Source organism: Salmo trutta, chromosome 38 (genome assembly GCF_901001165.1).
Source record: "Salmo trutta chromosome 38, fSalTru1.1, whole genome shotgun sequence".
Taxonomy (NCBI): domain Eukaryota; kingdom Metazoa; phylum Chordata; class Actinopteri; order Salmoniformes; family Salmonidae; genus Salmo; species Salmo trutta.
The window spans coordinates 13,574,426-13,586,178 of NC_042994.1; the positions used below are offsets into that span (position 1 = coordinate 13,574,426).

Genomic DNA, 11,753 nt, shown 5'->3' on the forward strand with positions numbered 1-11,753 from the left:
ATATGTACTTAGATTATTGCAAAATGTGCTTCATCCGAAAAGCTATTTTAAAATCGGACATATCGAGTGCATAGAGGAGTAATGTATCTATAATTCTTAAAATAATTGTTATGCTTTTTGTGAACGTTTATCGTGAGTAATTTAGCAAACTGTTAGTAAATTCAACGGAAGTTTGCCGGGGGTTATGCGTTTTCTGAACGTCACATGCTAATGCAAAAAGCTGTTTTTTGATATAAATATGAACTTGATTGAACAGACATGCATGTATTGTATAACACAATGTCCTAGGTGTGTCATCTGATGAAGATCATCAAAGGTTAGTGCTGCATTTAGCTGTGGTTTGGGTTTTTGTGACATTATATGCTAGCTTGAAAAATGGCTGTCTGATTTTTTCTGGCTGGGCACTCTGCTGACATAATCTAATGTTTTGCTTTCGTTGTAAAGCCTTTTTGAAATCGGACAGTGGGGTTAGATTAACGAGATTCTTGTCTTTAAATAGCTGTAAAATAGTCATATGTTTGAGAAATTGAAGTAATAGTATTTCTAACGATTCAAAAATCGCGCCACTGGAATTTCAGTAGCTGTTACGTAGGTGGGACGAAATCGTCCCACATACCCGAGAGAGGTTAAAACCTGTTAGGGACAGACGTTCCGCTAGCGGAACACCTCACCAATATCCAATGGTAGAGCGTGGCGCGAAATACAAATACCTCAAAAATGCTATAACTTCAATTTCTCAAACATATGACTATTTTACATCATTTTAAAGACAAGACTCTCGTTAATCTAACCACATTGTCCGATTTCAAAAAGGCTTTACAGCGAAAACAAAACATTAGATTATGTCAGGAGAGTACCCAGCCAATAATAAATCACACAGCCATTTTCAAAGCAAGCATATATGTCACAAAAACCAAAACCACAGCTAAATGCAGCACTAACCTTTGATGATCTTCATCAGATGACACTCTTAGGACATTATGTTATACAATACATGCATGTTTTGTTCAATCAAGTTCATATTTATATCAAAAAACAGCTTTTTACATTAGCATGTGATGTTCAGAACTAGCATACCCACCGCAAACTTCCAGTGAATTTACTAAATTACTCACGATAAATGTTTACAAAAAACATAACAATTATTTTAAGAATTATAGATACAGAACTCCTTTATGCAATCGCGGTGTCAGATTTTAAAATAGCTTTTCGGCGAAAGCACATTTTGCAATATTCTGAGTAGATAGCTCGGCCATCACAGGCTAGCTAATTTGACACCCACCAAGTTTGGTGCTGACTAAACTCAGAATTACTATAAGAAAAATTGGATTACCTTTGCTGTTCTTCGTCAGAATGCACTCCCAGGACTTCTACTTCAACAACAAATGTTGTTTTGGTTCGAAAAAATACATAGTTATATTGAAATAGCTCCGTTTTGTTCGTGCGTTGAGGTCACTATCCGAAGGGTGACGCACGGGCGCATTTCGTGACAAAAAAATTCAAAATATTCCATTACCGTACTTCGAAGCATGTCAAACGCTGTTTAAAATCAATTTTTATGCTATTTTTCTCGTAAAATAGCGATAATATTCCAACCGGGCGACGTTATATTCATTCAAATACTGAAAGAAAAACATGGAGTCGTCTCATGGACGCGCACTCCAGTGTCACTGTTCTCAGCCGGACCACTCACAAAAACTCCTGCTGTTTTTCGCCCAGAGACTGAAGAGACGTCATTCCACTTTCTGGCGCCTTCTGAGAGCCAATGGAAGCCTTAGAAAATGTCACGTTACAGCAGAGATGCTGTATTTTTGATAGAGATGCCCTAGAAGGAGAACAAATTGTCAGACAGGGCACTTCCTGTATAGAATCTTCTCAGGTTTTGGCCTGCCATATGAGTTCTGTTATACTCACAGACACCATTCAAACAGTTTTAGAAACTTTAGAGTGTTTTCTATCCAAATCTACTAATTGTCTGTGATTTATTTAGAATTCAAGGCACACTTAACCAGCATGGCAACCACAGCATTCTGCAGCGACTATCATGTGGGAGTATCATTTGTTTTTCAACAGGACAATAAACAAAAACACACCTCCAGGTTATGTAAGGGCTATTTGACCAAGGAGAGTGATGGAGTGCTGTATCAGATGACCTGACCTTCACAGTCACCCGACCTCAACCCAATTGTGATTGTTTGGGATGAGTTGGATTGCAGAGTGAAGGAAAAGCAGCCAACAAGTGCTCAGTATATGTGGGAACTCCTTCAAGAACGTTGGAAAATAATTCCTCATGAAGCTGGTTGAGAGAATGCCAAGAGTGTGCAAAGCTGTCATTAAGGCAAAGGGTGGCTACTTTGAATAATCTAAAATATTAAATATATTTTGATTTGTTTAACTATTTTTGCTTAGTACATTATTCTATATGTGTTATTTCATAGTTTTGATGTCTTCCCTATTATTCTACAATGAAGAAAATAGTAAAATAAAGAACAACCTTTGAATGAGTACGTACAGTGGCAAGAAAAAGTATGTGAACCCTTTAGAATTATCTAGATTTCTGCATAAATTGGTCATAAAATTTGATTTGATCTCCATCTAAGTCACAACAACAGACATACACAGTCTGCTTAAACTAATAGCACACAAATTATTGTATTTTTCTTGTCTATATTGAATACATAATTTAGACATTCACAGTGTAGGTTGGAAAAAGTATGATGTCAGCTAACCTGTCAGCTAACCTGCTAACCTGTCAGCTAACCTGCTAACCTGTCAGCTAACCTGCTAACCTGTCAGCTAACCTGGAGTACAATCATTGAGACGAGATTGGAGATGTTGGTTAGAGCTGCCCTGCCCTATAAAAAACACTCACAAAATGTGAGTTTGCTATTCACAAGAAGCATTGCCTGATGTAAACCATGCCTCGAACAAAAGAGAACCAAGCCTCAAATCTCAGAAGATCCAAGATTAACAATTGTTGACTTCAATAAAGCTGGAAAGGGTTACAAAAGTATCTCTAAAAGCCTTGATATTCATCAGTCTATGGTAATACAAATTGTCTATAAACGGAGAAAGTTCAACACTGTTGCTACTCTCCCTAGCAGTGGCTGTCCTGGACAGATGACTGCAAGAGCACAGTGCAGAATGCTCAATGAGGTTAAGAAGAATCCTAGAGTGTCAGCTAAAGACTTACAGAAATCTCGGGAACATGCTAACATCTTTGTTGACGAGTCTACGATACGTAAAACACTAAACAAGAATGGTGTTCATGGGAGGACACCACGGAAGAAGCCACTGCTGTCCAAAAACAACATTGCTGCACGTCTGAAGTTCGCAAAAGAGCATCTGGATGTTCCACAGCGCGACTGGCAAAATATTCTGTGGACAGATGTTTGTTTTGTCAACTTAGGTTTGTGGACAGATTAAACTAAAGTTGAGTTGTTTGGAAGGAACACACAACACTATGTGTGGAGAAAAAAAGGCACAGCACACCAAAATCAAAACCCCATCCCAACCGCAAAGTATGGTGAAGGGAGCATCATGGTTTGGAGCTGCTTCGCTACCTCAGGGCCTGGACAGCTTGCTATCATCAACGCAAAAATGTATTCCCAAGTTCATCAAGACATTTTGCAGGAGAATGTAAGGCTATCTGTCCGCCAATTGAAGCAACAGGACAACAACCCAAAACACAGAAGTAAATCAACAACAGAATGGCTTCAACAGAAGAAAGTACGCCTTCTGGGGTGGCCCAGTCTGAGTCCTGACCTCAACCCGATTGAGATGCTGTGGCATGACCTCGAGAGCAGTTCACACCAAACATCCCAAGAATATAGCTGCACTGAAACAGTTTTGTAAAGAGGAATGGTCCAAAATTCCTCCTGACCGTTGTGCAGGTCTGATACGCAACTGCAGAAAATGTTTGGTTGAGGTTATTGCTGCCAAAGGAGGGTCAGCCAGTTATTAAATCCAAGGGTTCACATACTTTTTCCACTCTGCGCTGTGAATGTTTACACGGTGTGTTCAATAAAGACATGAAAATGTATAATTGTTTGTGTGTTATTAGTTTAAGCAGACTGTGTTTTTCTATTGTTGTGACTTAGACGAAGATCAGATCAAATGTTATGACCAATTTATGCAGAAGTCCAGGTCATTCCAAAGGGTTCACATACTTTTTCTTGCCACTGTATGTCCAAACTTTTGACTGGTACTGTATATATTTTATTATTATTTATCTTTTTAAATGAGAAAAAATGACCAAGGTCCGGACCTCGCGTCCTCATATGTAGTTACAGCCCTGATGTTAGTCTAAGGTTGGTGAGATTGTGATTGTTTGAATCTTTATGTGGATGAACTGTAGATATGAAAACACGTTTTCCCCTGCGAAGAAGGACAACCACATTTTGGAAAAACACTTATTATAGTGCCGGTCCCATAAATATTTGGTGTGATGATGACAGAGTTCTCTAAAGCCCTCTCAGAATGCCACCATTTGATATTGTACTTGGCATCATTGAAAATCAAAACCAAGACCAAGTTTAACTTTCATACAGTAGGAAGTGCTTGCTGCCATCTGGTGGAACACAGCTGAATGAGAGGAGAAATTGTTTGACAGATCATGTTCAAAACAAATACACAATGATCAAGTATGGTAGATTTTGAAACACCAGCAGCATAACACCCTGCATCCCACTGCTGGCTTGCTTCTGAGCTAAGCAGGGTTGTTCCTGCTGCAGATGCTGCTGAAAGTTGTGTTGGAGGACTGTTAGGAGGCACTCTTTCCTCTGGTCTAAAAGAATGCCCAGGGCAGTGCTTGGGGACATTGCCCTGTGTAGGGTGCTGTCTTTCGGATGGGATGTTAAACGGTGTCCTGACTCTCTGTGGTCACTAAAGATCCCATGGCACTTATTGTAAGAGTAGGGGTGTTAACCCTGGTGTCCTGGCTAAATTCCCAATCTGGCCCTCATACCGTCACCTAATCATCCCCAATTTACAATTGGCTCATTTATCCCTCCTCTCCCCTGTAACCATTCCACAGGCTGTTGCTGTAAATGAGAATGTGTTCTCAGTCAACTTACCTGGTAAAGAAAACACATATTTTATTTTGTACTTTGGGACAATTCAACCAAACATCATACATGATCGTTTGATCAACAATGAAATATGGCAAAGCATGTTTGTTTTGTCAACTTAAATATGGTACATTTATCAATCACTTCTTTCACATCTCTATCTCACACTCACTTTGTTTTCTCACCCAACATAATACAGTATATAGGCATTTAGCAGACTCTCTTATCCAGAGCAACTTACAGGAGCAATTAGGGTTAAGTGCCTTGCTCAAGGGCACATCAACATATTTTTCACCTAGTTGGCTCAGGGATTCAAAAGAGTGACCTTTCAGTTACTGGCCCAACGCTCTTAACCACTCGACTACCTGCCGCCCCGTTCTTCACTGTCTCCAATCTCACTCCTAACTCAATAACAAGCCAGCTCAAGCATGAACCTGTACATAGAGTCTTGCTCAACGGTCCTCACTCACACTGTTTATATTGGGCTTGTCCCACCCTGACCCAATAAGACTTCACCATTACAATGTTTTTATTAAGTCAGTTCCTTCCCACCCTTGGGAACAACGTGAAACCTTTAAATTGAGTTATTCACCTCCCTTTTTCTTGACTCCAGTATCTTTGTAATCATCTGTAATTAAAGGGATTTGTTTGGGGAATTCAAATCATATATTTGATTGGAGATGACTGCTTCAGTGTCGTCAGCCGAGATCAAACTTCATAGATTATCTCAACTTTGTAGACGCCAAGGGTGCTACCTGTACAGGGCCGTGATCCACTCCCATTAGACTAACCATCTTTTGACAATGTCTCAGGATTATGCTTCTTTAAAGGAATCGCATAGAGTTCGCTGCCTATTTATTTTTCCGTGTTGATTTGTTAATGACATCATACTGAATCATACTATCATCTAATGTGCATTGGTGAAAGAGCATGTTAAATGGTTGGATGAAATTGAATGATATCAAATATATACAAAATGTTGTGATGAAGATAACATTATAACACTACAGCACGTGTCAAACTCATTCCATGGAGGGCCGAGCGTCTGCGGGATTTCGCTCCTCCCTTGTACTTGATTGATGAATTAAGGTCACTAATTAGTAAAGAACTCCCTTCACCTGGTTGTCTAGGTCTTAATTGAAAGGACAAAAAAACAAAACAAAAAAACAGACACTAGGCCCTACATGGAATGATTTTGACACCCCTGACCTACAGTATAAAACAGACTGACATAAAATCCTCTCTTTAAATGTTCCTTGATATTTGATCATGTTTATCATCCCCTTTTGAACAATGTTACTTCCCAATGATAAGACAGTGGACTAAAGAGGAGAAATTATTTGAGAGATCATGCTCAAAACAAATAGACAATGATCAAATACGGTAGATACTGAAATGTCTTTTATTATGTAATTTGGGACAATTCAACCAAACGTCATTCATTATAATTGTTTTGTCAACTTAAATATCAAATATGGTCAATTTATCAAAGATTGCACGGTGCTGTATATTCACCGAGCAGGCAACACCAGAGCAATGCCATCCAGAGGAGATTATAACATTCCTGGTATTGCTCTTAGCTGTAGGTGGAACCAGGCTTTTAATGACAGGTGGGTTTGGGTGGGTAAGGGAACTATTTTTTCACCACATCCATATCCACATCCTCTGTACGGGAGACAACCTTTCCATCGATTATCTCCTCGATCACCATCCTCACTCTCTTTGTCACCACTGGCTCAGCTACAACGTAGGGACAAATAACCATTAGTACACTTAGTGTTGGGCATAGCTAATGAGGAGAAGCACAGAGCCATGAGAACAGATAGCACCTTAACACCTTCAAATCAACCAAATCCTTTGTGTTCTAGAGTGTTTCACAATTACTACTGCTGGGTTCAATCAATATGGAATTTGATATGATAGAAAATGGTCTCGCTCTACTTACGTTTTTTGACCTGAACAATCTCGACCTTCTTGGTGACGACAGCTTTCCTGAAGGGTAGAAGATAGTTGAAGTGTTAAGTACCTTCCTATTGAACAACGCTACATTGACCTCTCTACTCTGTAACACAGTCTCTATTGCCCAGTTCCAAATCGACCTCTGGCCCCTTCCCCTGGGCACTTCTTGTAGATCTGTAACGATTTGATAGGCTACTGTAGGTCATTAGCATAATGATGATTGCTCCATCTTGCCCTCTAGTAATATTCACAACCATAGTTCTTGCATGTATCCAATCATTTTAGATGAAAAGTGCCTACAGCAGGTGGTTATGTGTCAAAGGTGTAGCGGATACTGAAGGGCTAACAGGCTAGGGGTTGATTTGTAATTGGGTATGTAAACATCCATTTATCGTTTACATTGGGTATGTGAAGCCCATGTAAATCCCATTGGGTATGCAAATTAGAGATCTGCACCCTTCTCTCCTCTCCTTACCCGACATCCTCGCCGTCCAGCAGCCTCCTGTACTCGGCGATCTCCATCTCCAGCCGTGTCTTGATGTCCAGGAGCATGCGGTATTCGCCGGCCTGCCTCTCGATGTCCGTCTTCATGCGACCCAGCTCCTGCTCCAGGCTGTTGACCGTGCCCTGGAGCTGGTTCAGCTGCATGCTATAGCGGGACTCAGTCTCATTCAGCTGGCCCTCCGAGGCTGATTTCTATAGGGAGAGAGGGAGGAAGAGGAAGGGTTAAAGACTTCAGACAATTCAACAAGGGGTGTTGATTTAGGCCAAATCTCAACTACCCACACTGACATCAGTGCAGGATTGAGGTGAAGTTCCTGGTGAGCACGTGTTTTTATAATTCAGTTTTGAGTATCACAGCTGTGGTATCACAAAAAAACGGTTATCCTCAACTTCACTTCATCTATCCATCAATCGAAGAGCTTGTCAAAAATGAAATGTATTATTATTATTGTGATAATTACAAAGCTCTGAGTTGACTGATTGCTTCTCTCTCTAGAACTAATCCATCATATTCAGTTTCTAAAAGGTCAACCTGAGGACTCATATGTAACCCGTAGGGTAGGAATGTATTTATGAGGTCTAAATGATGATGGTTTTACTATGAGGTGTCAGTTGTACTGCACTGTTTAACTGAAGGTGGAATCTTGTAAATGTCATGTATTTCCGAATTCCGAGTAATCTTCGACAGTAATTACACCCTAGTCTAGCTCTATCTCATACGTCTAGCAATGTATGAAATGTATGCATTCACTACTGTAAGTCGCTCTGGATAAGAGCGTCTGCTGAATGACTAAAATGTAAAAATGTAAATGTAGCAACAACCAGGAGGCAGAGAGGGGTGTGATGTTAGGGGGGGTTAAGGGGGTATTTGTTTCCTCACCAGGCTGAGCTGGGACTGCAGCTCGATCTGCAGGGCCTGCATGGTCCTCTTGAGCTCGTTGATCTCACTGCGGGACGTCTGGAGGGTCTCTGTGCTGCTGGACACCACCTTGTTCAGCTCATCAAACTGGGACGGACAAAAGGAACACGGTAAGGGTTGTGTAAATCCAGTAGTACTGGTAATATGCACAAAAGGAGTTATTTATGGTCTGATATTCTACCTTTATTTAACTAGGCAAGACAGTTAAGAACAAATTCTTATTTTCAATGACGGCCTAGGAACAGTGCCTTGTTCACTGCCAGTACGACAGATTTGTACCTTGTCAGCTCAGGGATTTGAACTTGCAACCTTGCGGTTACTAGTCCAACACTCTACCCACTAGGCTACCTTATGATGTACTAAACCATTTTCATATGATCTAAAACAGAACAGATGGATCAAGAGGTTCTCCCTTGACAAGGTTGGGCTCTTGTTCTCCTCACCTTGGCCTTGTACCAGGTCTCCATGTCGCGGCGGTTCTTCTCGGCGATGCCCTCGTACTGAGTACGGATCTCCTCCATCATCTTGGCCATGTTCTGCTGGGGTGCTGCGTCCACCTCCACGTTCACTGAGCTGACGTTCATGTGTGCCCGCATGGCAGCAATCTCCTATAAGGGGTACAGAGTGATGACAGAGGTCAACTAGGGTCAACACCAGGTGAGAGGCAAATGGAGGTTGCCACTGGGTAGGCTGTCACCAGGTAAGATAAGATACAACTTTACTGTCCCAGACAGGGAAATTGTCTAGCACAATTGCACAGGGGTGAGGGGTCAAATTGGGTCACAGCCAGGTGAGGTGCACTTGTGTCTCAGGTTCAACCACATGAGAAATCAATTAGGTACTTGGATGTCACAAACTGTCCCCATCTTTCATAACCTAGTTACAGTGTTCATGGTGTATTTCCGTCAGCTTCTCTGACATCCTGTACAACCGTCCTAAAGTAAGTATATCCAACAGGAAATACGACTTGCCACCATGTGATCTCAAGTGTGGTTTTAACAGCTATGCCATACTGCTGCAGGACTTGTGACAAATTTGCTGACAGCTTTAAAGCTACACAAACAGAGACAGCGCAGATACTCCGAACAAGGTCTGTTTGATCTGTTGTTTGCATTGTCATTGATACAGCCAAAGACAATACTGCTTGGCATGCGATGAGAATGAATTATGTCTCTGACATCTCCATTCGTCTCTCACAACCACATTGTTTTCATCTAGGTAAAATATTTAAGAATTTGGAAATGTGGGGAGGTCTTGCTATTGCTATTGCCATGACTCTTGGGGATATGGTATGATAAAAGAGGGCTTCCAAGACCCCAACAGAGCCCTGAGGAATACCCACCTCCTCGTGGTTCTTCTTGAGGTAGACCAGCTCCTCCTTCAGCCCCTCAATCTGCATTTCCAGGTCTGACCGGGACATGGTCAAATCGTCCAGAACCTTCCTCAGTCCAGCGATGTCTGCCTCCACTGACTGACGCATAACCAGTTCATTCTCAAATCTTTCCAGAGGGAAAAGGACAAACGGTGCATGTGAGTTAACCAGCATTATTAACAGTTGCCGCCAACAGTAAACATACCAAATGGCACAAAACAAGTCAGACCAGCTTTACGTGCAGTTGACCGCTGATGATGTTTCTAAGGTGTACAGTAATGTGACATTTAACATCACGTCATGACCTTCATGTAATGTTATACTAGGAGTGGCTTCATACTCTAATAATGGTATAAAAGTTGCATGACTAAAGTTTATATATGACGTATAGTTCCCATTCTAATCCTGACTTAAAGCATTATTCTAAGGTGAATTCAACAGTTGTTTGCTGCTTCCATCTTATAGACTCTTTGTACTCACTTGACTCTGAAGTCCTCTGCTGCCAGTTTGGCATTGTCTATCTGCAGGAGGATACCGGCGTTGCTCAGAGTGGCAGCACTGATCTGAGAACAGGACAAAAATAGGTTGGTACATGAGACATTCAAAAGGAAGACAATTACACACTGTCAGGCTTAAACAATGATTACATCATTTGCTTTTGATTGTCAAAAACAATGAAGGTGCATTCTCCCGAGCCATAACCATGAATAGCTGTAATGAGAGACTATTAAAGTGTGATAAGGTGAAGCCTACCAGAGCTATAATATTGTGTTAGTAAGTAATTGATTAGCCTCCTACCCACACAGATATACTGTAGCCTATCTATGGCAAAGACCACAGTTATGAACGGGAAATGAAAGTAATAAGCATGACTAGAATCCCATCAGATGCAATAATACAAAATGCTATTGAATCGCGGCTCTCCCCTTTGAAAGAAGTAATGCAGGAGGCATGAGTGTGAATATAAATGTTGACAGGGAGATAAGTTGAATGGAAGTGAAGGTTTCACATGCCAAGCCCTTTTTTTGGTAGATTGTTTGTCTATTGAAAGAAATAAACTAAACAACACTCATGGCAATTAAGTCCTATAATCCATCACTACTGTAAACTTGGTATGATTCCTCTATTGAAGTCAAGGGTTTACAAATTCACATCCCGAGGGCACACTTGTATTGCAACATGACAGCTTCATAGACGCAGCCAGTCAATGAACTTCAGGTTATTACTTGTGTCTTGTAAACCAGAATTGAATTGTATATGAGAATAGATGTTGTTTCCTGTCAGAGTATAAATGTTTAAGACATTTTCCTTTTGTATTTTTGTCATTATAGAAAACTTGATCTAAACTCAATAGTAAATAGTGAGGTTGATGAAATAAAATGTAATCTTATCAATCTCGCTCAAAATAGCAATATACTGTATTTATTATGCCCCAAAAATGCTCACCTTTCTGCGCAGATCGACAAGTGTAGCTTCGTATTTGCTGTAATCTCTGATGACCGGTGTCTTCTTCTCGTACCACTCGCGGATTTGACGCTCGAGCTGGGCATTCGCCGCCTCCAAGGAGCGCACCTTCTCCAGGTAGGTGGCCAAACGGTCGTTGAGGTTCTGCATGGTGGCTTTCTCGTTGACCGACACTGCATTACTACCGTAGTTGCCATTGTCACCTCCAAGCGCACTGGACAGGTCAAAACCGCACCTGGTGCCCGAAGCATAAGATACGCGGACACTCTGTCCCCCTGCCCCTCCATAGACGCTTTGTGCCTGTGATGCGATGCGACTCTGGTAACCTCCTCCGAGAGACATGGAGGATGAGCCTCGGCTGCCTCCATAACTGCGAAGTGATAAAGCACTCATGGCGACGTTGTGATGATGGGGATGTAGAGATGACAAAACCCGGAGTGGTACTTTGAAGAGTTGGTGGTGAACC

General features: G+C 41.3%; 1 protein-coding gene across 1 annotated transcript; it reads right to left on the reverse strand.

Moving 5' to 3' along the window:
- Positions 1–6,450: 6,450 nt before the first annotated feature.
- LOC115177937 (keratin, type I cytoskeletal 13) lies at positions 6,451–11,753 on the reverse strand. The gene is made up of 8 exons (XM_029738932.1): positions 11,270–11,753; positions 10,304–10,386; positions 9,794–9,950; positions 8,895–9,059; positions 8,413–8,538; positions 7,504–7,724; positions 7,015–7,061; positions 6,451–6,809 (listed from the first exon to the last, which is right to left on the reverse strand). The coding sequence occupies exons 1-8, from the start codon at positions 11,678–11,680 to the stop codon at positions 6,703–6,705; spliced, it is 1,317 nt and encodes a 438-aa protein (XP_029594792.1). The 5' UTR covers positions 11,681–11,753; the 3' UTR covers positions 6,451–6,702.

Excerpts from the sequence above, each read along its gene's own strand:
- LOC115177937 (XM_029738932.1), bottom strand. The coding sequence starts at position 11,680 with ATGAGTGCTTTATCACTTCGCAGTTATGGAGGCAGCCGAGGCTCATCC. Across the intron at positions 9,060-9,793 it reads TCAAGAAGAACCACGAGGAG|GAGATTGCTGCCATGCGGGC; the intron begins GTGGGTATTCCT and ends TACCCCTTATAG. Across the intron at positions 8,539-8,894 it reads AGACCTGGTACAAGGCCAAG|TTTGATGAGCTGAACAAGGT; the intron begins GTGAGGAGAACA and ends TGTCCGTCCCAG.